Raw genomic sequence first — 26,230 nt, forward strand, 5'->3', positions numbered from 1 at the left:
AAAAAACTGCAAAAGAAAAATCTTAACTTTTTCAGTAATTTTTTCATGATAATTTTGGCATTGTTATCCTGAGGGTTTAAAAAGTCCCTGATGCTGGGAAAGACTGAGGGTAGAAGGAGAATAGTGTGTCAGAGGATGGCACCACTGATTCAATGGACGTAAACTTGGGCAAACTCTGGGGGATGGTGAGGGGCTGGGAAGCCTGGCGGGCTGCCTGCAGTCCACGGGTGGCAAAGAGTCAGACAGGACTGAGTGACTGAACAACAGCATAAGTATCTTGGCCGTTTCTGAGAAGGAGGTCTTCAGAATGACAGAAAGAAGGGCAGATGTAAGATCAACAAGGCTGCATTAAAAACCCTGCAGTCTTGAGTTGAATTGGAAGTATCAGTATAAACTAATGTAGAGTTTCTTCTTTAAAAAAATGGGTAGTACCTATTTCCCAGCTCTATTCACTAAAACCAAGAAACAATGACTAAACCACTACCAACGAGCCCTCCTTATACTCAGATTTTGATCTAATGACCATGCCCCACTGAAAGAGCATGGATGGATCCCTTGGGGGGGGGGGGAGGGAATGAATGACTTCAGGCTGGAGCATAAAATAAATGAGACAAGCTTGAAACATCTTGTCATGCAAGATAACTACAAAATTACCAAAGACCAGCATGTGTGTTAGTCCTTCAGTCGTGTCTGGCTCTGTGATCCCATGGACTGTAGCCCGCTAGGCTCCTCTGTCCATGTGATTCTCCAGGCAAGAATACTGGAGTGGATTAGACCAGTAGAGTCATGTCAAAAAGAATTAGTCAACTTGAAGTAGTTCCAAAAAGCCAAATGGGACAATTTGAGTGACAGTAAAGATAATAACATCTATAGATTGAAGCATATGTCAAATATGTCTAAGCCATGAGTTCATAATGTAGCCAATAAGAAAACAACACTCACTGGAAAGCTTAGAAAGATGCCAGGGAACCACTTTGGAAACTGACAAGTGGGGAAAAGTCAAAAATTCATCGTCTTGGGCTTCCCTGGTGGTCCAGCGTTTAAGACTCTGCTTCCACTGCAGGGGACGCAGGTTCGATTCCTGGTTGGGGAAGTTCTGCATGCCTTGAGGTGCAGCCAAATAAAAAAGGAAGAAAAAGAAAAGGGGAAAAAAACATTAAGAAAATTCTATCCAATCTTTCCTGTACAAACCAAGCCTCAGGGTAGCCAAATAACCAAAGAAAGGAAGTTTCTCCTTAGAAGGTATGCCACTAATAAACGAAGGAACAATAGCACTAGAATATTATTTGCAACGCCTAAGGAAGTAGTAAATCTATGCAATAATCATCCAGAGCTGCTGACATCAGAAAAGAGAGGCAACCAGAGATAATACAGCTCCCACTGGAAACACCTGTCATCACCAATAGAGCAGTCCTGTGACAATAAACCTAACTGCACTCTTAATTGAATTTTTAGCTATAACTACTGACATATAAAAAATGGAGAGGACAGAAAAGTCAAAGTGTAAGTCGCTCAGTCATATCTGACTCTTTGCAACCCCATGGACTGTAGCGCCCCAGGGTCGTCTATCCAGGGGATTCTCCAGGCAAGAATACTGAAGTCAGTAGCCATTCCCTTCTCCAGGGGACCTTCCCAACTCAGGGATTGAACCAGGTCTCCTGCATTGGAAGCAGATCCTTCACTGTCTGAGCCAGCAGGGAAGAGAGGACAGAGGGCCATGTTAAAAGAAGCTGAGACACACTCAAGAAAACCTAGACCGTGAGGAATGCTCGGGACAGAGGACCCAGTACCCTGGGTTTGTTGGTTTGTTTTTAATACAACAGGGGTTTTTGGAGTTGTTACTTGTTTTCGGCCGTGCTGTGTCCTCGTTGCGGCACTGGCTCTTCTCGAATTGCAGTGCGTGGGAGCTCCTCCTCGTTGCAGCACACGGCTCCTCACCGCACGTGGCTTCTTGGGTGCAGCGCGGGCTGTGGGTGTGCTTCAGCAGCTGCAGCATGCAGTCTCAGTCGCTGTGGCTCCTGGGCTCTAGAGCGCAGGCTCAATAGTTGTGACTCATGGACTTAGTTGGTCTGAGGCATGTGGCATCTTCCCGGACCAGGGATCAAACCTGTGTCTTCTACACTGGAGGTGGATTCTTTACCGTTGAGCCACCAGGGAAGCCTCAGTGCTCTCTCTGTCTTTTAACAAGATTCCAAGTTATTCCAATACATGCTAAAGTTTGAGAACCACTGCTATGGATTAGAGAGTTAAGAAGTTGACCAGCAAATTATAGAGAATGGACCTAATTCAAACAAACAAACAAAAAATATGATGAGCCACTCAGAAACATGAACAATGACTAAATATTAAAGGTGTTATGGAATTATTGCTGATTTTTTAGATTGGGTTGTGATCCAGGTCATGGGTTTTTTTTAAGTTCTTATGTTTATACATAAGAACATTTAGATACACATGCTGAAATATTTACTGATGAAATGTGAAGTCCATGATCCGCTTCAAAATTGTCATGACATGGGGTGAGAGCACAGATGAAACAAGATTGGCTGTGAGACTATTGTTGAAGCTGCTGATTTGGACATGGAGTTTATTCTATTATCTGTACTTTTGTCTGTGTTTGCAATGGTGTCTAATAAAAAGTTTTAGAAGCCCCCAGTCAAATAATATGAAACTGTATTACTATAGTATGTGAAAAGGGCTGCAAATTAATACCTGTTGTTATGTTAGTCACTTAGTCATGTCCAACTCTTTGTGACCCCATGGACTGTAGCCCGCCACAGTCCTCTGTCCATAGGATTTCCCAGGCAAGAATACTGGAGTGGGTTGCCATTTCTTTCTCCGGGGGGACCATCCCCACCCAGGGATCGAACCCAGGTCTCCTACGTTGCAGGCAGATTTTGGCCATCTGAGCCACCAGGGAAGCCTCCTAGCTATTCTGACCTAGCACAGGTTGGAGCAATGAATGGGCAAGGGAGAAATTGGTTTCCATAGGGGAAAGTTGAGGGAGGTGAAGAGCAGGATGTCACCCAGGGAGGAAGGTCCAGGCATAATTCACAAGACAGTGGGTGCAGGCAGGCATTAATAGGTAGGTGCTGGGGCTCAGCATGGCACTTCATAAATGGGAAACAGGTTTGGTGATGGTGGATTGTGATGATGGAAATTTTTGGCTTAGATCTGGCCTGTGTCATCATCCTACACAAGTTAGGGAGGGCATCTGCTCTGTATTCCCCCAAATCACTCCTTACCTGCTGGGAGGTAAGAAGCTTGTCCTCTGGCACCACTCATCCTCCCCCCAGCAAGAAGGGAGGTCCACACACCTGTCACATTGTACCTTCAGGAGCATGGCCACACTTGGTCCCTCCCACCTGGTGTCCTGGGGACTGGGTGACAGGTAGGTGTCTGACCCATCACAGCACTATTTGGAGACACAAAACCATGGATGACAGTTTTCTTTTTCTTTTTTAATCTTTTTATTTTTTGGCCACATGGCACATGGAATCTTAGTTCCCCAACCAGGGACTGAACCCATGCTCCCTGCATTGGAAGTGTGAAGCCTTAGTCACTGGACCACCAGAGGAGTACTCTTTTTTTTTTTTTTTTCCTGGAATGATAGGGCTTTTTTTCTTTTGAACTTTTTATTTTCTATTGGGGTATAGCCAATTAACAATGCTGTGATAGTTCCAGATGAACAGTGAAGGGACTCAGCCATATGTATATATGTATTCATCCTCCCCTAAACCCCCTCCCACTTGGATGACAGTTTTAATAATGACCTGTAACAACACAGGGAAGCAGATTTGCAGGCCCTAAGTTCTGTTGCTGGAGAAATCACAGGAGTCAGAAGGAACTCTTGACTGTTTCACTCTCTGATGTAGTACAGAGAGGCGTCCTAGGAGCCACCTTGGTGAAGGGCTTGATCATTAAACTGGCAACACACTCCGTCAGGCTCACCTCACAGCAAGGGCAATACAAAGCGTTTTCCAACAGGACACCCGAGATGGAATCTCACCTGGATGAACGCGATTTCCCGATGACTCTAAGCTGTCTTTTGAACTGTCACCCACCCCCCGCCCCCCAACTCCCAGCACCAGAGAGAGTGTTCGAAACTCAGTCACTGGAGGGTGTCACCACTGGGCTCCTCCATCAGGAGTAGAAGGCCCTGGAATCAATGGTTTGCAATGCGTGTGCACTCAGTCGTGTCCAACTCTGTGACCCCAGGGACTGTAGACCACCAGTCTCCTCTGTCCATGAGATTCTCCAGGCGAGAATACTGGTTGGGGGGGTGTTGCCATTTCCTTCTCCAGGGGATCTTCCCAACCTAGGGATGGAACCCATGTCTCTTTTGTCTCACTGGCCGGCAGATTTTTTCCCAGCTGAGCAACCAGGGAAGCCGGGACCCAACGGCGACTCAAGTGTTTTCTTAAATTCTCCATGGGCAGATGTTGCCTTACCAATCTCCCACATAGCCAAGCCAAATTCCTATTGATGGAGCAATCCTACATCAATTCTGTGTTTTCTTTGTCATTTGTTTATCCCAGTTTATTCCAGCCTAGACAGGAGAGGACTGGGTACCCCCTCCTGGGAAGAACTGGGCTAGCGCATGGTCAGGGAGAGGCCAGATGGACAGGGACGAGCAACAGATTTTATTTTTTCAGTTATAATACCAGGTTATGTTTTGAGATATGGTTTCTCAAAAGGGAATTCATTCAGGCAGAATATGCACATAAACTCTGGCTCCTTGGTCCGGAAGAATCTGCGTGGGGGTCCAGGCCCTGACGGGGCTCTCTGGTGAGAAGGCCAGCCATGGGACACAAAGGGAAGTGCAGACAGAAGAACGTGCCGAGTCGTGGCAGGAACCCGCCCCCACGCCACAAGGACAGGGGCATAATTCACCCTCAGCATGTCCGGAACCCCTGCAATAATGAGGCCTAACTCTAACAACACAGAAGGCTGGACCATCATCTCAGACCCAGGCCATAAGCTCCTCCCTCCCCAGCTAATTCAAACTCACAATGCCACTCATGCAGCATTTTGACAAGCTGCCCATTCCCCTGTTAAAAAGAAAACAAAAATTTGAGAAAGTGCATCATCTAATGGGAGGCCTTAAAGCAGAAAAACATATGATGGCAATAGCTTGGGCTTTGGGTTTGCACTTCAGCATCACGGGACAGCGTGCTGTGCTGCCCTGGGAAGCCACGGGGACAGGTAGGTGGGGAGACATGTCTGCTGCAGCCAAGCCCGCAGCTATGTCTCTGCGGAAGAGAAACAAGCCCAGGCTCCTACACCCCGTGACCCCAGGACCCCCTCAGAAGTCATAAGGGGACACAAAGATGGTGACCTTGGACACGTGGCTGGCCTGGAAAGAGCGGTCCAGGTATTCGGACATGTCGACATCCACCTCCAGCGTCTGAGGCCCCTCCAAGGTCTGGACCAGAATCAGCTCCCCAGTCTGGCGGTCTGAGCGCTGCATCACGAAGTGGCCGCGGCTGTTACCACCCACGATCCCGAAGCGCAGGCTGTTGGGCCCTTGCCGACCAGGGGCTGAGGCTGTGGCCATGCGGAAGAGTGTGATGGGCGTCTTTAGGTTGGAGGGCAGAGACAGGTAGTGGAAGGAGATTGTCTTGGGCATGTGGCGGCAGGGCCTGCTGTCCATGGGGCAGGGGTTCCGCTCACACTGGCTGGAACAGAGAGGCAAAACGTAGGGGATGCTCAGCCTTGGGGAAAGTCAGCAGTGGCTGCTCTGACCAGGCTGTCTGTCCCACCTGCCTTCCTACAGAGGCACCAGAGTGACCCTCCAGCCATGTGTTCCTTGACCTGGGCGCTCCAGAACCACAGGCCAGTGATCGTGGCTGGTATCAGGCCGGGAAAAGGTGCTTCCCTGACCCAGCTGTCCATGTATGTCTGGGTGCGCATGTATGTTTATATATGCTATTACTACCATTTACATACTATGCTATTACTACTATAATATGCTATTACTACTAGTATATGCTATTACTACTGTTTCCGACTCTGCAACCCTCTGGACTGTAGCCTGCCTGGCTCCTCTGTCCGTGAAATTCTCCAAGCCAGAACTGGAGTGGGTAGCCATTCCCTTCTCCAAGGGATCTTCCCAACCCAGGGATCGAACTCAGATCTCCTGCATTGCAGGCGGATTCTTTACCGTCTGACCACCAGGGAAGCCCTTTTTCTTTCACCATTTCTGTAGAAAAATAAAGCTGGGGAAGATTCAATAATGATGGTGCTAGCATTCAAACCAGGTGCCCCTTCTAACATGCTGAGACCCCAGCAGTTAGCTGGTGACATCCTGGAGTGTGGTTCTCCACATGTGGTGAGCTTACTAAACACCCACTGTTCTTTCTTTTTGACAGTGTCCCATGGCTTAAGGGATCTTAGCTTCCCCCACCAGGGATTGAATCCGGGCCACAACTGGGAAAGCGCTGAGTCCAAACTGCTGAACCAACAGGGAATTCTCCCAGGGTTCATTCTTAAGCAGGACACTCTGCCTTCCTTAGGTATGTGGAATCAAGGTCCTGTGAAAGTGCTTTGATAGTTGTTGGTTTTTGTGTTTTTTTCTTCACCTCATTCAACACAAGTGTGAGCGCTAAGTTGATTCAGTTGTGTCTGACTCTTTGCGACCCCGGGGGACTGTAGCCTGCTAGGCTCCTCTGTCCGTGGAATTCTGCAGGCAGGAATACTGGAGTGAGTTGCCATGCCCTCCTCCAGGGGATCTTCCAGACGCAGGGATCGAGCCCCTGTCTCTTAAGTCTCCTGCATCGGCAGGCGGGTTCTTTACCACTAGCGCCACTCAACACGAGAGAGATGCAAGTTAGCGATTCTGGTAGCTCAGCTCACCCCCGTTAAGGAGGCCAAACAGCACTTCTGCTGTTCATCAGGGAGGTCTGCCAAGGCCTGACAGACGGGTCCCTCCTCCCTTCACTATGTGACACTGGAGGAAGACCCTGCTGTCTTCACTCTCGGTGAGTAACTGCCACCAACTTTCTTGATGCTTCTAACCTGCTGTAACCCCTACAGCTATTCGAGGAGCTGCTTCACTGGGTCAGTGCATTCTAAAGACAATGCTAAGGCCCTTGTGATCTCTCTCTCAGAGAAAATACATGTCTTTGTGATAATTGCAGTTATTCTCTTTAAAAGCCTGTCTTCACCTTTTGAAGAAAAAAGAAAAAGTCTGTGAGAGGCTGAGGTTACTAGAAATCAAAACTCTTAATAGCAGCAGCAAAGAAGAGAGATATAATGCAAAGTGTACAGGTACCCTGTGAACACAGGAAATGATCCTCTTCCAAATCTGTGCACCACACATACCTCCTGGCAGCCTCACCACTGCCCTCTTCCCCCCAGTGGCCTCCCTGTCCTCAGGGGAGCACTCAGGAGCATCATTCCTACTACCCAGGGCAGCATCACATTCAATGCAAACCCTAAAAGGAGAGAGATGGAAGCTCCAAGAAGCCAGACACAGCGCCGTGCCTTTCATCAGACATACCTGTACCTTCTCCCGAGAACATCTAGGAAGAATGCAGCCCAACCCTGGGGAGGCCTGGGTGAAGGGTGAAGGCACTCAGCTGAGGGTGGCCCTAGTCATACTCACAACGGAGATGTCTTCACATAGCTCACGTTGCTGCTGCCCTCGGGGCACTCCGGGCTGACGCACTGGAAGCCTCCGCCCGTGTTGATGCACACAGTCCCCCGGGGGCACACAGGCTGTGGGCTCACACATTCATCAACATCTGAAATACCAGATGAGGGCAGGGCGGGGTAAATGGAAGCCTGGGATCAACATATGCACAATCCTGTCTATACAGCAACTAGTGAGAGTCTTCTGCACAGCACAGGGCGCTCTACTCAATACTCGGTCATGATCTACCCGGGGAAAGAATCCAAAAAAGAGCTGCTCTTCAGTCACCAAGTCATGTCTCTTTGTGACCCCACGGACTGCAGCACGCCAGGCTTCCCTGTTCTTCACTACTCCCTGAGCTTGCTCAAACCCATGTCCATTGAGTTTGTGATGCCATCCACCATCTCATCCTCTGTCACCCCCTTCTCCTCCTCCCTTCAGTCTTTCTCAGCTTCAGGGTCTTTTCCAATGACTCAGCTCTTTGCATCAGGTGGCCAAAGTATTGGAGCTTCAGCTTCAGCATCAGTCCTTCCAATGAATATTCAGGGTTGGTTTCCTTTAGGATTGACTGGTTTGATCTCCTTGCAGTCCAAGGGACTCTCAAGTGTCTTCTCTAACACCACAGTTGGAAAACATCAATTCTTTGCCACTCAGCCTTCTTTATGGTTCCACTCTCACATCTGTACATGACCACTGGAAAAACCATAGCTTTGACTCTCCGAACCTTTGTCTGCAAAGTGATGTCTCTGCTTTTTGATATAGTGTCTAGGTTTGTCATAGCTTTTTTTCCAAGAAGCAAGTGTCTTTTAATTTCATGGCTGTGGTCACCATCCGCACTGATTTTGGAGCCCTAGAAAATAAACTTGCCATTGTTTCCCCTTTTTCTTCTTCTATTTGCCATGAAGTGATGGGACAGGAGGCCGTGATCCTAGTTTTTTGGATGTTGAGTTTCAAGTCAGCTTTTAGACATATGTGTATAACTAAGCCACTGTGCTGTACAGTAGAAACTAACATAACATTATTTTTAATTTTTATTGGAGTTTATTTGCTTTACAATGTTATTAAAGCAACTAAACTCCAGTAAAAATTAAAAATAAAATAAAATCCATGGATGTAAAAAAAAAGAAGAAATAGTGGGCACCCAGTGAGGAAGAAGATCTCCTGCCACCCCTCCATCACTGATGGGCCCACGTGAATGGCAACAGCAGGCACCGCAAAAGGTGCTCCACACGCAGTGAACTTTCCAAAATGTCCAACGCTGGTTCTTGTAACTGGAAGTCCGGTCGTTCTTAACTATTAGAAATCCAGGTCTGATGGCAGATCCCGTCCTCCCCCTCCAGACATGACAGGTTACAGAGGTGCCGGAGGGCATGAATGAGTGTCACTGGTCACAACACTTCTCTCAACCTGCCTCCCCCTCAGTTAGCGAGACACGGAATCTGCCCTCCATGGCTAATATCATGCCCTTTATATGTTCTCTGTTCTTTACATATTCAATGAGCTCCTGGCCTGGAGGCTAGGTTTCTTTTCAAACCCTACACAATCCTACAGGGGCCTTCTATCGAAGGATAGAAGGAAAGGTGGAGAGATGATGGATAGATGGACGGATGATGGATGGATGGATGATGGATGAATGAATGATGAATGGGTAGACCATGGAAGAACGATGGCTATCTGGATGCCTTCCTTCTCTAGTCCCAGGTTACCCACTCCTCTGAGCCCAGCCATGGGGCCCCACTAGGACGTCACTGGGCGTCTCCCTTTTCGCTTGGATTGCATGTCAGTCCGCAGAGGAGCCCTCTGCCCTCCCCTCCTCCCCGGGTAGTTCCGAGCCACGGTCTGGGACCACCTTCCTCTGCAGCAGCCGCACTCACCCTCACAGCTCTTTCCATCAGCCAGAGTCCGGTATCCACTGGGGCAGACACAGCGGTAGGAGCCGGGGGTGTTCACGCAGGCGTGCATGCAGAGCCGGGGGCGCCCCTCCTGTCCATAGAGCTCGCATTCGTTCACATCTGGGGACAGAAGTGCCCAGTATGACTCCAGGAGCCACCAGTGGGCGGCCCCCAGCCGTGACCCAGGCTGGCTGCTGTGTCACCATCGCTGGCAACTGTGGCTACCGGGCGGGGTCTTCCGTGGCCGCCAAGCCCGATCCCCTGCAGAGGACTCGGAAGAGCAGCAGGAGGCTACCCGTTCTCCCAAGCCAAGGGCCTGGAGGGCCGAAGGAAGGAGGTGAGCGAGCTGGTACGGGGCCCCACGGCCGCTCCTCTAAGACTGATGACTGCCTGGGCAGACCCTATGAGGCTGCCAAGTCCAACCTGGCAAGTACCTGGCTCCCCAGGGAGCAAAGCGTGGGGCGGCGGACCCAGACTTCCGCCCTGGTTCCCCGCCCCGCCTTAATCCTTATTTTTGGGAACCGGTGCAAGACGGCTTCTGTGGCTGTAAAATGAGGCCGTTAGCAACAACTAGGTAACTCTTAGGTTGGAACCGCTGGTTTGAGTCGTTTTCAGATGGAAGTCTCATAATCAGGAAGTGGGCCAGTCAGTAAGACAAGCAGAGAGGGGCCCAGAGAATGAGCCCAAGGCCCTGCACAGCTCTGGGGACAGGGACGGGGTATGGTCAAGGGCTGTCATTCTAGCTCCGCCTGCCACCTGCCTTGCAATCCTAGCCGGGAGGGAGCGCCTCTTCTAGACGAGTGCGCATGACTAGGGGTAGACCGGGGACCCCTGGATGCTTTCTCTAGTCTGATTTTCTTAGAACCGCCCCCGAGGTCTCCGCGTTAGCTGTGTCCTAGCAGCCATCAGGTCCACACCCACTTACCTAAGCAGCAAGGTGCGGGGCTGTCTGAGACCACGCCCAGGAAGCCACCCGCCCACTCGCACCTACACCTGGGCGCGGGCGCACCCCCGGGAGGGCGGCAAGTAGGAGACCCTCTCCCCACGACCCCCGCGTCCCCTCCCGGGAACGAGCCCGCGCCTACCCTGGCAGACGCTGTCGGCGGCCGCGCCGCTCAGGTGGAATCCGGCTTCGCAGCTGCAGTGCTGCGTCCGCTCCACCTGCGCGCATCGCGGCGCGCGGCTGAAGGCGGCGTCCGCGGCCTCGCTGCCCTCGGGGGCTGCTGCGGGGAGAAGACATCCTCAGGGCCGGGCCTGGCGCACCTGGGCCTGACCTTGGGGGGGAGGGGGGTCCCGAGATCGGGGCGCGGCCCCTTCTCAGAGCTTCCTCTGGAGTAGGGAGAGGAAAGACACAGGATTAAACGAAACTCAGCCGGTGATACAGCGCCCACACCAAAGGGGCAGAAGACAAGGGGAGGCGCCGGCAAAGAACGATACGCGACACGATTGCACCCAGAGGACCACAGTGAGGTGAAATCCGCGTTTCACTTTCAAAGGCTTAAAGCACCAGGACCCTACCAGTGACCACTGGAGTTTAAATCTATGGAGTTTATCGAAATAATGCCACTTGCAGCCAGCCACATGGATGGCCCTAGAGATCGTCATTCTGAGTGAGATCAAAGACAGACATCATATGATCTCACTCATTTGTGGAGCCTAAAACCAATGGTACAAGTGAACCTGTTCACAAAACAGAAATAGAGTCACAGCTGCAGGAAACAAATGTATGCTGCTTACCAAGGGGTCGGGAGGGGAGAATGGGATTGCCTGTTCACCCTACGCTACTATATAGTAGTTACATGTGTATGTGTACATGTATGTTTCCCGCTGGCTCAGCGGTAAAGAATCCACCTGCCAATGCAAGAGATACGGGTTCAATCCCAGGGTCAGGAAGATCCCCTGGAGAAGGACTCTCGCCTGGAGAAGTCCATAGACAGAGGAGCCCGGCGGGCTACAGTCCGTGGGGCCGCAAGAGTTGGACACAACTGAGTGACTAAGCAATAACATCAACAACTACATATATATATATAAATTATATTGGGCTTCTCCGGTGGCTCAGAGAGTAAAGAGTCTGCCTGCAGTGCAGGAGACCCAAGTTCATTCCCTGGGTAAGGAAGATCCCCTGGAGAAGGAAATGGCAACCCTCTCCAGTATTTTTGCCTGGAAAATCCCATCGATGGAGGAGCCTGGCAGACTACAGTCGATGGGGTCAGAAAGAGTCAGACACCACTGAGCAAACATGTCAATCCATATAATATATATATTTTAGAAAAGAATCTAAAAAAGAGTGGATATATGTATATGTATACTTGATTCACTCTGCTGTAGAGCAGAAACTAAATCAACTATACCCCAATAAATATTAATTTTAAAACACTTTTAAAAAACCTCTGGAGAGACTTCCCTGTCAGTCCAGTGGTTAAGACTCTATACTTCCCATGCAGAGGGTGCAGGTTTGAAACCACGCTGCATGGCATGGCTAAAAAGTAAAAATTCAAAAAAAAAAAAATCTACATAGCTAAAAACACTACCTTTTTTCCTGGGTTCTTTTTTTGTATTTTTAAAATATTTTCCTAAAGTGTTGAAGGTTTTTGTTTCAACCAAGAATATAAATCAATGTTCTAATCAGTAAAAAAAAAAAAAAATGTTAATTTTTGAAAGCTTTCAAAGGATTTCGGACTCTCCATGGTTACAGGGATTGGTGTAAATGTTATCTGATGCACAAGAGGACACTTAGTCATCCCACTGGAGCCATCAAATTCATCCAGACAGAGAACAGAATGATTGCTGGGGAGATGGGAAGAAGTTGTTTCATGGGCACAGAGTTTCAATTTTGCAAGTTGAAAAAAGTTCTAGAGGTGGATGGTGGTGATGGTGAACATAGTTAATGCCATTGAACCACACACTTAAAATGGTAAATTTTGTTATATATATTTTACAATGTGAACAAAAACAGTGAATGTGTTTTGTTTTTTTTTTTTAAGTAATCAAACAGAGGCTCCCCCTGGGAGCCAGAAAGACAGGGGCAGAGCTGATGAGAAGGAAGGCTGTAGGCTGGGGGACCAGGTGAGCAAAAAGACAGGGGTGTGCTGGGCTGTTGCTCACATTGTTCACGGGGATCCTGTGAGGACATAAACTAGCTTCAGATGCGCCTGCTCGTTCCCTCCTTCCACTTCCTCGCAGAGATTCCTGTCCTGGGAATAATTTCTATATTAACTGTGCCCTGGACCTGAGGATCCAGGAGCCTGAGGATCTGTGCCCTGGAGCCTGAAGGTTCCAACAGTGGACGCCCAGACAGGTAGGGCTTAGCTCCAGTGTCCAGGATCAGCACAGTTGGGCTGAAATGTAGCTATTTCTTTCTCCTTCCTGGTACTAAGGAGTAGGAGGAGTGGGGCTGTTTCCACGTAGGGCAACTCCAGGGACAGGCACTGTCAGGGGACCTCAGGCTCTCCCTGAGAAAGCACCCAGAAGGGTGACTCAGCTAAACGGAATCAAGACACATTAAGCAGCAAATCTCTGGGGACAAAATTTAAACTGGACCTTGAGCTGGGTCCAATGGAAAGATATCAAGTATTGACAAAGCTTGTTCTCTGCTAACCACCAATTCCTCCCCCTATACTGAGATTCCACTCAGAAGACAACCACACAGACACCCCAGGCTTTCCTGGCAGAGGAACAGGACATCTTTAGGGTTTGACTTTCTTATATGAGAAATGTTGGCTCAGGGAAACCCCTGGTGGTCCAGTGGTTAGGACTCAGCTTTCACTGCCGTGGGCATGGGTTCAATGCAATCCTTGGTCGGGGAAGTAAGATCCTACAAGCTACACATGGGGGAAGCCAAAAACAAAAAGATGGTTGCAGCATAGCATGGCACCACCCCCCATGTCCCACAGACTCCTTATCATTAGATCTTCTTTGCCCCTGCAAAAACAGCCACCATGTGGCTCCTAGACCTCTGGCTATAGAAATGCTGGGACTCAAATGTCGACCATAACCTCGTCACCGGTCAAACATCTAGTTTACCCAGCTCTGAAAATACTATATCAGTAACTATGAGCTTTGCAGGAAGCATTTGCAGGAGAAGCTGTTCTGCTGATGTGCAGGGGAAAGTCAACCAAGTGAAGCTTCCTTGCTTCTCAGGCCAAGTTCCAAATCTGGAGGGTTTCAGGGTGGGACTCAGTCCTTCCACTTGCATCTTCTTCTGTGTGTGTCTGTGCGCTCAGTCATGTCTGACTCTTTGCAACCTCAAGGACTGTAGCCCACCAGGCTCTTCTGTCCATGGAATTCTCCAGGCAAGAACGCTGGAGTGGGTTGCCATTTCCTCCTCCAGGGGCTCTTCCCAACCCAGGGATTGAACCCACTTCTCCTGCATTAGCGGGTAGATTCTTTACCACTGAGCCACCTGGGAAGGACCAAAACTCTGGTTCCACAAGTTAACTAAGCGCCATCCCAAATAACCATCTCAGGGAACCAGAGGGATCTATGATGTAAACCAGAGAGAACATCCCACTGGTCTGCCTTTGGTGACCTGTGACTAGGGTCCTCCCTTCTCAATAACAAACTGTCCTCCCCAGCCCCATACCTGCTACATACCAGTCTGGGCCTGATGCTGACAGCGGCTCCCAGTCCTTCCAGGAGGACAAATGCATTTGTACTGGTTGACACCTTCCACACACGTGCCACCATTCTGACAAGGCTGGCTGGAGCATTCACTGATATCTAGGAAAACAAATAAATTTCAGATATAGGCATGAGTTCTCATTCTAAAACAAAACACAAAGCTGGGGTCACTTTCTTTTCATGACACGATGACTCCAGCTTGTGACCACTCCCCACCCCACTCTGCCCTTGCCTTGGCCCCTTCCAGCAAGAACAAGAGCTGGGAGGGAGCCAGTGGGGCTGAGATGTAGCCGGCCAAGCATGCAATAAGCCACTGACCCTGGCACACACTGTGCCTACCTGGAGCTCTGCCTGCGAGAGTAGCCCATCTTTCAGCCCGGTTCCACCCAGGGCCGCCGTTTTATAATCTGCAGTGTAGACCCTGCAGCCGGGCGGAAGGAACCAGCGCTGTCCTGGGCCCGCACTGCCTTTGAGGAGAGTTAACTGCCTCTCATCTCCGTCCCATCAGCCAGTGCCCAGGTAGAACCCTCTTTGGACAGGAACTCAATTCAAGGCGTTATAAGAGGGAGAGATGGCCCATAAGAATGGTCAGAGATGGAGAAAAATAACTCTTTCCAAATTCTCACCCTGTGGGAATAGGGAGGAGTTAACCTTGACGCTTAACTTTTCCTTCTCCTGAAAAGGAAAACGTTCCTTGTTTATACACACAACAGTCCTGTGAAAAATGTATGAAAGTGAAAGTGAAACTCAGTCATGTCCAGCTCTTTGTGACCCCATGTACTATACAGTCCATGGAATTCTCCAGGCCAGAATAATGGAGTCAGTAACCTTTCCCTTCTCCGGGGGATCTTCCCAACCCAGGGATCAAACCCAGGTCTCCTGCATCGCAGGCAGATTCTTTACCAGCTGAACCATAAGGGAAGCCCAAGAATATTGGATGGGTAGCCTATCCCTTCTCCAGTGGATTTTCCTGACCCAGGAATTAAATCAGGGCCTCCTGCATTGCAGGCAGATTCTTTACCAACTGAGCTATCGGAGAGATATATTAAACGTGTTCAACAATTTAATAGGCTTAGTGAATTCCCTGGCAGTCCAGTGGTTAAGATTCTGTGCTTTCACTGCTGAGGGTCCAGGTTCAATTCCTGATTAGGAAACTAAGATCCTGCAAGCTACATAGAGCAGCCATAAAATAAAATAAGTATATAATAGGTTTAATAGGCTTTAATAGATTTTTCTCTGTGTGGTAGATTATGGGTAATTTTTCTTTGTTTACTGACAATTATTTTATTTGTTGTTGTTCAGTCGATAAGTCGTGTCCAACTCTTTGCGACCCTGTAGGCTGCAGAATGCCAGGCTTCCTTGTCCTTTACTATCTCCCAGAGTTTGCTCAGACTCATGTCCTTTGAGTCGGTGATGCCATCCAACCATCTCATTCTCTGTCACCCCCTTCTTCTCTTTTCCCAGCATCAGGGTTTTTTCCAATGAGTCGGCTCTTCCCACAGGGTTGCCAAAGCACTGGTGCTTCAGCACCAGTCCTTCCAATGAATATTCAGGGTTGATTTCCTTAGGATTGACTGGTTTGAGCTTCTTGCTGTCCAAGGGACTCTCAAGAGTCTTCTCCAGAACCACAGTTCAAAAGCATTTTTTTAACAATCTTCCATTTTTCCACAGTGAACATTTCTAAATTTTCTAATGAGGAAAAAATGATTTTTTAAAACCCTCAGGCCACATCCGCTTGCTATGAGTTCCTTAAGCCCAGTTTTAGTGCACAGGCCATTTCCACCAAAGAGGAACAATCTGTCAGTTCACTGACCTGACCACAGCATCTTGGGAAAGAAATTGGAAGCACTTCCTTGTTGGCCTCAGAGCATCCTTTCCTGCTGTGTCTATCAGGAGGCAGAAAAAGGTGCTTTGCTCCTGATGAGAACAACAGCCTTCCTGTGGGTGGGTTGGCAGGGACTCTGGCTTCCCTCAGCCTCCTTGTAATTGGGAAGTTATGCAGACAATTACATGGATTCTGTTCATTGTGAAAGGACCCAGACCATCCGAAATGCTGCTTCTCCCTAGGGAAGGAGCCATTCCAATTTCTCAGTAAGCTCAGCCTGGGGAGGGGAACCTCAGCTTCCTGCCTCCGCCCACTCCCCCCCCCCACCCCACCCATATGTTCTCTCTGCTGATGACCGGTTTTCAGGAATGTGTCTGAAACAACACAAATGCCCCAGAGCATGGGATTCCTGTTTCTGCCATCTTGCTCCCCAGCATAGTCTGAAAGTCACTAGGCTGGGAGCCAGAGTGTGAACCTGAGAGTCTTTCAGTTCGGCCCGTGGGGGGTGGGACCAGCAGCAGTGTGTGCCCCCCGCAGGGCCTGCGGTGGGGGGCGCTGAGCCTGGCTGTACCCGGCTGGTGCGGGCGTGGATAGGGTGGGGTGGGGTGGAGTTGTTGACGTGACAGAGGAATGAAGAGATGCCCCATGACCCTGTCTGCTAGCGCTGCCTGGATCTTGTCACCCAGGATTTTCATTGCTTAGAAATGAAAAGTCCTCCATTCAGACTCTCATTTCTTATCTTGATACACTGTCAGGCATTCCATGGCCCAGTGCCCAGTTCTGGCACACCCTCTGTATCCTGACTGAAGTACAACTGTCATCGCATTCAAGTCTGTCCAAGCTGCGGCATTTAGTTGAGTGCATGGCGACTTCAGAACTGTAAAGAGGCCCGACCTAAATAGACATTTCTCTGAAGAAGACACAGATGGCCTACAGGAAACTGAAAAGATGCTTGACATCACTAGTTATCAGAGAAACGCAAACCAAAACTACAGTGAGGTACCACCTCACACAGGTCAGAACGGCCATCATCAAGAAGTCTACAAACAGCAACTGCTGGAGGGGGCGTGGAGAAAAGGGAGCCCTCCTACACTGCTGGTGGGAATGTAAGCTGGTTCAGCCACCACGGAGACCAGTATGGAGACTCTGCAAAAAACTAAAAATAGGACTACCGTATGATCCAACAAACCCACTCCTGGGCATATATCCAGAGAAGATGGAAACTCTAGTTCAAGAAGATGCATACACCCCAATGTTCATAGTGGCACTGCAGCATCCATCAACAGACGAATGGATAAAGGAGATGTGGTACATGTATACAGCGGAATTTTATTCAACTCTAAGGAAGAATGAAATATGGCCAATTGCAGCAACGTGGATGGACCTAGAGATTACCATACTAAATGAAGTCAGACAGAGAAAAACACCATATGATATCACTTACATGTGGAATCTAACAAAATAATACAGATCAACTCATTTACAAAACAGACACAGGCTCACAGACATAGAAAACAAACTTATGGTGACTAAAGGAGAAAGGAGGGATAAATTAGGAGCATGGGATTAACGGATACTAGTTAGTATACAGGGCTCCCCTGGCGGCTCAGACGGTAAAGAATCAGCCTGCAATGCAGGAGACCTGGGTTCAATCCCTGGGTCAGGAAGATCCCCTGGAGAATGAAATGGCAACCCACTCTAGTACTCTTGCGTGGAGAATCCCATGAATAGACAAGCCTGGCGGGCTGCAGTCCAGTTAGTATATATAAAACATATAAACAACAAGGTCCTGTGGTAGAGCACAGGGAAATCTACCCTATATCTTATAACTAACAGAAAAGAGTCTGAAAACTCTCAGATTCCCAATCACTTTGCCGCACACCTGAAACTAAGAAAATATTATAAATCAACTACACTTCAATTTATAAAGAAGAGGACACTAACAGAGGCTGGGAGAGGCTGGCAAGCCAGAAGCATGGATTATGATTCTCTTTTAATCTGTTTACTGAGCACTTGCTATTTTCCCAGAACTGAGCTAAATGTTCCACATGCATGATCTGATTTTTTTCTTTTTTCTTTTTGTTTCCTGTGTTTTGTCATCTTGCTTCAAATTTTCCATTTCTTCAATCACCTCATTTCTAAGGTTTTCTGATTTTTATTTATGTTGTCCTTTCATAGTTTTTATATTTTTAAAATTTCTTTCCACTTGTCCGGAAGTAGTAGGTCATAGTTTTCATCTTTTGTATGGGCATGTCTTTCTGGGATTTCTTCATTGACTATAGAGGGTTTGCTTTGTTTTCTTATAATAATTTGGACAGGATTTGGCAACAGTCCTTTTCTCTTACTCATATTTAGGGGAAATAAGTTTTCCCATATAGCTTTTCTAACTTTCTGACTATTCATTGGGAGGACTGATGCTGAAGCTGAAGCTCCAATATTTTGGCCACCTGATGTGAAGAGCCAACTTATTGGGAAATACTCCGATGCTGGAAAAGATTGAGGGCAGGAGGAGAGGAGGGTGACAGAGGATGAGATGGTTGGGTAGAATCACTGACTCAGTGGACATGAGTTTGAGCAGACTCAGGGAGATAGTGAAGGACAAGGAAGTCTGGTGTGCTGCAGCCCATGGGGCTGCAAAGAGCTGGATGTGACTCAGCAACTGAACAACACCTTCCTGACAGCCTCTCCCGTGAGTTGTTTTCTAAGGCAGCTCATGCCTCCTCCACTCCACTCTGCCCTCTCCTCTCTCTCTCTTTCATCTGGACCATCTCTTTCATTTGCACCAGCTTTCCCTGTTGGACTTAATTGGATTCTCCACCCATTAGAGAATGGACCTTTAAAGGTCTTGGGAAGTTCAAGAGATCCTTGGGGCAAGACTGTTCAGCCACTGAAACTTCCTGTTGCAAAGATAAGCCCCACATCTGAGACAACTAACCCAGAAATGCCAGTACTGATCCATATCCCAATACAATTATTGGATTTTCAAGAAAAAGAAAAAGCATTCTTTGGGCATCCTTATGATAGCAATAACAGTTAAAACAGGAGATGTGGGAGAATATATTTAAGATAGTCAAGAAAAGAAAATGTGAGACAGGTGTTTTATGTCCAATCGAACAGTCATTGTTGGTAATGCTGCGTATGTTTTGAAAGTGTAAGAACTCAGGAACTTCCTGTGAGTTCCTCTTGAGAAGTCTACTGTACAGAGGTCACGGTGAAGAGGGTGGTGATGCTCACCAAGGCTCAGCATCACAAAATGAGAGATGATGGACCACAGGGACTTCTTGGCAGAAGTATGTACTGCCGTCCTGCCCAAACGATAGAAAAATCTCACTGGAATCTGATCAAGCCTCTGGAGTAAGCTACCAGTTTAAAAGAAATACAGAGATCAAAAACTTACAAACTTCCAGTCATAAGTACTAGGCATGTAATGTGCAATATGAAGATTATGGTTAACACTGCTATGTAGTATATTTGAAAGTTGTTAAGGGACTAAATCCCAAGGGAAAAAAAACTATTTTTTTTTTGTATTTGTATGAGATGATGGACATTAACTGAACTTACTGTGGTTATCTTTTCACAGTATATGAAAATCAAGCCATTATGCTGTACACCTTAAACTTAGACAGTGCTATATGTAATTTTATTTCAGTGAAGTTGGACCCCAAAAAAGAGAGATGCAGATCATGTTAAATAACTTCACAGGGACGCAGTGAGCAAAATCAAGGCTGTGGGAGGCTTCCCGGGTAGTCCACTGGTTAAGAATCCACCTGTCAATGCAGGGGACATGGGCTTGACTCTATTCCAGGAAGATCCTACATGCCACAAGCAGCTAAGCCTGTGCACCTAGAGCCCATGGTCTGCAACAAGAGAAGCCGCCGCAGTGAGAAGCCTGCACACTGCAGCTAGGGAGTGACCCCTGCTCGCTGCAACTAGAGAAAGTCTGAGTGCAGCCACGAAGACCCAGTGCACCTGAAAAATAAATAAATAATTTTTAAAAATTCAAGGTTGTGGGAAACAACACATTTTCTTCAACAGATAAACTTCAAAGGAATGGCAGACAGAAAGAAGGAGCAGTCTTCTTCAAGACGACTATGGATTAAAAAGGTGTAGGAGACATAGCAACCAACTGTGGTGTACAGAACTTATTTGCACTCTGGCTCAAAGTGTTAAAAATATGAGAAACAGTTGCAGAAATGTTTACCCTGACTAGAAATTTTAAGATATTAAAGGATTTGCTGTGTTGATAATTACTGGACTATGAGTACATGATGACCATTAAACTATTCTTTCTACTTTTGTGTATTTGAATTTCTCCATAATGGAGAATGTATTAAGATTGCTTGTCTTAATGAATGGATAAAGAAGATATGGTATATGGTATATGTATGTGTGTGTATATATATGTATGTATATATATATGTATATATATATATATATATATATATATATATATATATGCTGTGCAGTGCTAAGCTGCTTCAAATTGTGTCTGACTGTTTGTGACCCTATGGACTGTAGCCCATCAGGCTCCTCTGTCCCTGGGATTCTCCAGGGAAGAATACTATAATGGGTTGCCATGCCCTCCTCCAGGTGATCTTCCCGACCCAGGGATCAAACCTACATCTCCTCATCTCCTGCTAGTGGGTTCTTTACCACTAGTGCCACCTGGGAAGCCCATATATATATATACACACACACACAATGTATATATGTATACACACATATACAATGGAATACTGAAAGTAAGTGAAAAGTGTGTATATGTATACATACAATGGAATAGTGTGTGTGTGTGTGTGTGTGTGTGTGTGTGTGTGTGTGTGTGTTCAGTTCAGTTCAGTTGCTCAGTCATGTCTGACTCTTTGCAACCCCATGAACCGCAGCATGCCAGGCCTCCCTGTCCATCCACCAACCCCCAGACTTTACCCAAACCCATGTTCATTGAGTCAGTGATGCCATCCAACCATCTCATCCTCTGCCGTCCCCTTCTCCTCCTGCCCTCAATCTTTCCCAGCATCAGGGTCTTTTCCAGTGAGTCAGCTCTTCACATCAGGTGGCCAAAGTATTGGAGTTTCAGCTTCAGCATCAGTCCTTCCAATGAACACTCAGGACTGATCTCCTTTAGGATGGACTGGTTGGATCTCCTTGCAGTCCAAGGGACTCTCAAGAGTCTTCTCCAACACCACAGTCAAAAGCATCAATTCTTCAGCACTCAGCTTTCTTTGTAGTCCAACTCTCATATCCATATATGACTACTGGAAAAACCATAGCCTTGACTAGATGGACCTTTGTTGGCAAAGTAATGCCAACATTACTTATGCTGTCTAGGTTGGTCATAACTTTCTTTCCAAGGAGTAAGCATCTTTTAATTTCATGGCTGCAATCACCATCTGCAGTGATTTTGGAGACCAAAAAAAATAAAGTCAGCCACTGTTTCCACTTTTTCCCCATCTATTTCCCATGAAGTGATGGGACCGGATGCCATGATCTTAGTTATCTGAATATTGAGTTTTAAGCCAACTTTTTCACTCTCCTCTTTCACTTTCATCCAGAGGCCCTTAGTTCTTCTTCACTTTCTGCCATAGGGGTGGTGTCATCTGCATATCTGAGGTTATTGATATTTCTCCCGGCAATCTTGATTCCAGCTTGTGCTTCTTCCAGCCCAGCGTTTCTCAGGATGTACTCTGCATAGAAGTTAAATAAGTAGGGTGACAATATACAGCCTTGATGTACTCCTTTTCCTATTTGGAACCAGTCTGTTGTTCCATGTCCAGTTCTAACTGTTGCTTCCTGATCTGCATACAGGTTTCTCAAGAGGCAGGTCAGGTGGTCTGGTATTTCCATCTCTTTCCGAATTTTCCAGTTTATTTTGATCCACACAGTCAAAAGCTTTAGCATACTCAATAAAGCAAAAATAGATGTTTTTCTGGAACTCTCTTGCTTTTTCGATGATCCAGCAGATGTTGGCAATTTGATGTCTGGTTCTTCTGCCTTTTCTAAAACCAGCTTGAACATCTGCAAGTTCACGGTTCACGTATTGCTAAAGCCTGGCTTGGAGAATTTTGAGCATTACTTTACTGAAGTGTGAGATGAGTGCAATTGTGCAGTAGTTTGAGCATTCTTTGGCATTGCCTTTCTTTGGGATTGGAATGAAAACTGACCTTTTCCAGTCCTGTGGCCACTGCTGAGTTTTCCAAATGTGTGTGTGTGTGTGTGTGTGTGTGTGTATTCTACTCAGATAAAAGTCAGAAGGAAATTGTTTTAAGATATAATCCACCATTCATTCATTCAATCATTCAAGCATTTGATAAATCAGCCAGCCAGTTGGTTTCACAGTAACCAAGTATCAAGGGGCTACTGTATCAAAGGCAGCTATTTCAGATGTTGTTTAAGGTCTCTGAGGAAAGCCTCATGATCCAAAAGTAAGCGAACCGAAGCTTTGCTCTATTCTGACTTCAGGATACCCTCCCAGACACCGAATCTGGCGCACCGCGATTTCCGCAGTCTCCCCGCGGCTGGCCTCTGCAGGCTCTGCCGGCCTCCTGCACCCTCCTCTGTCTGGGTTCTGAGCTGCTGCTTTTCTCTCCCTGCCCTCTCCTCTGGGTGCTCTGATCACTGTCCTGGATTTAAGTACCACATGGGAGTGCTCAGTCGCTAAGTTGTGTCTGACTCTTGTGCGACCCCATGGGACTGTAATCCACAGGCTCCTAGTCAATGGGATTCCCCAGACAAGAATACAGGAGTGGGTTGCCATTTTCTTCTCCAGTGATCTTCCTGGACCAGGGATCCAACCCACATCTTCTGCATTGGCCGGCGGATTCTTAACCACTGAGCTACCAGGGGAGCCCATTTAAATGGGCTCCATCATCACACTAATATAATTACTCCATTTAAATGGGCTCCATCATCACACTAATATAATTACTCCAAACTGCGTTTCTGCAACCCTCCTTTGCCCTTGACTCCAGATTTTACATCCAACTGTTCACTTGGCTCTATTGGGAAAGGAAGTCTCTGGACCCCCACTGGGCCTGGCACCTGCCCTCAACATGAGATGAAGCATTCCTAGGGCCTGTGCTGGGTTTACCACCTCTGTGGCCGTATATTTCCCTTCTTCCTGCTCCACAGGTGCTGTTCAGTTCTGCTGAGGTTGTATGCTGATGGCTGTCAGGCTCACCTGAAGCTCCAGTGTTTCAGATTCTTTGGTGAAGTGGGGAATCCTTCCTCTGCACATGAGCAAGCTGCCCTGGGCAATCGCTGCTGAGAGACCTGCCCACCCTGGGGGATGGACGCCCTTGGCTGGAACTGATCTTGCACTGTCCAGAAGCATGGGGACAACACTGCTTCATCCAGGGCCCAAACGCCTTGTATTTTCCTTGGTGACTCCAATATTAAGAGGCAGTGGGCAGAAGTGCTTAAAGCCTCCCTGGGACTGGTAACCAGGGCACAGTGCTGGGTGTGATGGTCCCTGTGAGTTGAATGAATGGATCTCCGCTGCAATGTCACACAGACACATTAATGTAACCAAAATGGTATTCTGATTAACGACCCACACACAGGTTTTAAAAAAGAAAACATCCCCCCATCATTTACCTCCCCATCAACAGGAAAAAGAATGAAATAATGCCATTTTCAGCAACATGGATGCACCGAGAGATGATCATACTAAGTGAAGTCAGTCACACAAAGACAAATACTACATGATAACACTTAATGTGGACTCTAACTAAATATTAATAATACAAGTCAACTCACCAAAACAGAAACTGACTCAGACGTCGAAAACAAAATTATGGTTACCAAAGGGGAGAGGTGTGGGGGCGGCGAACGAGCTTGGAATTAGCAGATACACACTACTAAACACGGGCACCTCCAGTGGCTCGGGGTAAAGAACCCGCCTGCCAGTGCAGGAGACGCAGGTTCAGTCCCTGGGTCAAGAAGATCCCCTGGAGAAGGAAGTGGCAACCCACTCCAGAATTCTTGTCTGGGAAATCCCATGAACAGAGGAGCCTGGCAGGCTACAGTCCATGGGGTTGCAAAGAGTCAGGCATGACTCAAGAGACTAAACAAGAACAACTGCTACTATATATACATATATAGAAAATAAACAACAAAAATTTACTGTGTAGCACAGGAAACTCTATTCAGTATCTTATAATAACCTACAATGGAAAAGAATCTGAAGCAGTACAACTGAAACTAACATACTATTATAAATCAACTATAGTGAAATAAAAACAAGAACCAAAAGTAAACCTACATCTGTTGCTGGGTCTTCATTGTTTCTGTCCATGGCGCCATGCACCGTGTCACCCAAGATGGAGTCTGGGAACCTTGCCTTCTTTTCCTGCTCACATCCCTAGTGGGATAAGTTCCATGATGCCGTCTCCCAGTTCACTTTCAATTTTCCCTGTCCCCTGTTCAATCTGGCCCCTGGACCTGCTAAGAGCTGCCTAAGTGGTTTCCCAGTGTCCATCTCTCCTAGTCATCTCCAGTTCACGTGCCCATCCAATCAGTACAGTCTTCTTCTTAAACCTGGCTTATTTTCTCAGAGCTACAACCCCCACCACCCACCCAGTCCTCAGGACTATAAGAGCTGGCTCAGGAATCTCTCTGCCCAACCTCACACGTTCTCAGCTCACACGCTGCTCCAGCAACAAGATTCTATGTTTTATGCTGTCATTTCCTCAAACATGCCAAATTCTTCCCTTCCTAAGCCTTTGCACCTGTTCCTCCCTCTTTCTGGAATGGCATCCTTCCCATGCCACCCACTAATGCCCATCTTTACCTGGTTGGATCCTGCTCATCCTTTCAATCCCAGCATCCTTGTCACTGCCTCAGAGAGGCCCTCAGCTGTCCTCGCCCCATAGGAGGTTTTATTCCCAGTCCCTTGCTGCTGTCGCCAAGTTGTGTCTCTTTGGCTCTTTGCAACCCTGTGGACTGCAGCACCCCAGGCTTCCCTGTCCTTCACTGTGTCCAAGAGTTTGCTCAAACTCATGTGCATTGAGTCAGTGATGCCATCCAATCATCTCATCCTCTGTCGTCCCCTTCTCCTCCTGCCCTCAGTCTTTTCCAGCATCAGGGTCTTTTCCAATGAGTTGGTTCTTCACAACAGGTGGCCAAAGTATTGGAGCTTCAACTTCAGCATCAGTCCTTCCAATGAATATTCAGGGTTGATGTCAGTCCTTTCAAAGCACTGCCCACAAATGCTGATTTGTTTACTTTTGTGCTCAGTGACCTCTGAGCCCTGCTCACACTCCAAGTTGGGCAGCATCTGTTAGATTCAGCGTTGAATCCCTAACATGATGCTTGGTGCACAGCTAGTGCCCAGTGAGAACTGGTTGAATGAATGAAGGTTTAAAAAGAGGAGGATGGGGATGAAAAATATAAATTTTTTCCCCAGCATGGTGGACAAGGGTGTTTATTCCTCTCGTGCTGTGTTTTGGTTACCCATTATTGTCAAAGGGACAAGGTCTGTGGTTATGATTTCCTCAGTTCATGAAGCTTCAAATCTTAAAAATATGCTCTTCTGACTAAGAGGGGAAACAGGGAACTAATCCAGGAAGCTAAATGGCTGCTTTCCATTCTGGAGCTCTGGAGCCTACCTCTGCATTTTTAATGTGTAATTATGTGTCATCTCCTCTCATGCCAAGTTGGGTTCATCACCTTCCTTCAAGCAGTTGACTGGATGGGGGGGGCAATTATTAAAGCACTCCCAAATTTTTCAGCGACACTGAGGTTTGGCATCTTGAGATTAGTTCCCTGTAAGTAAGAAGATGATCTCCCCACTGTGGTCACACACAGAGTGACTGCAAGACTCCTGAGAAGGTAAACGAAGTGGACAAGCAGAGTCACCGGTGGGAGTCTAGGGCCACTCTGAGGCGGGGGGAAGGGGCCATTGGATTGTTGAACTCCAGCCCGTGTCCTGTCCCCCCGTCAATGCTGTCCCACCAAATAGCAGGTAGAAGCACTATTTCTCCTTTTTGACAGGTTTGGGTGGCACCCTTTTGAGGCTTTTACTGGAAATAGCATCCATGAGACAAACTCCTGCTGAGAACAGAAGTGTCAGTCGGGCACCGTCCACTCTCTCGGGAAAGGGTCATGTCCAGCGGCTGATGGGGCACCTTGGTCGTGACACCAGTGTTTCTGTTTCATCACCACCCAAGGGGGAGCTCCATGTCCACTTTACACTTAAACCATAAGATGAAAGTGTTAGTCGCTCAGTTGTGTCCGACTTTTTGTGACCCCATTGACTGTAGCCCA

The 26,230-nt window shown here is 47.6% G+C and overlaps 1 protein-coding gene across 4 annotated transcripts in view; it reads right to left on the reverse strand.

The window, feature by feature from the left end:
- Positions 1-4,619: 4,619 nt before the first annotated feature.
- The window catches only part of FBLN7 (fibulin 7), a 57,692-nt gene continuing 36,081 nt past the window's right edge, over positions 4,620-26,230 (reverse strand). For 3 of the 4 annotated variants that reach the window (XM_070473952.1, XM_070473963.1, XM_070473947.1), the window contains 5 exons: positions 14,116-14,241; positions 10,608-10,745; positions 9,505-9,642; positions 7,604-7,742; positions 4,620-5,675 (listed from right to left, as the gene is read on the reverse strand). In XM_070473952.1, coding sequence (XP_070330053.1) covers positions 5,303-5,675; positions 7,604-7,742; positions 9,505-9,642; positions 10,608-10,745; positions 14,116-14,241 — 914 coding nt within the window. In that variant the 3' untranslated portion in view covers positions 4,620-5,302. The remainder of the gene's footprint in view (positions 5,676-7,603; positions 7,743-9,504; positions 9,643-10,607; positions 10,746-14,115; positions 14,242-26,230) is intronic. The other variant, XM_070473956.1, reaches the window with a different exon arrangement.

This window comes from Odocoileus virginianus, chromosome 2 (assembly GCF_023699985.2).
Source record: "Odocoileus virginianus isolate 20LAN1187 ecotype Illinois chromosome 2, Ovbor_1.2, whole genome shotgun sequence".
Lineage (NCBI taxonomy): Eukaryota > Metazoa > Chordata > Mammalia > Artiodactyla > Cervidae > Odocoileus > Odocoileus virginianus.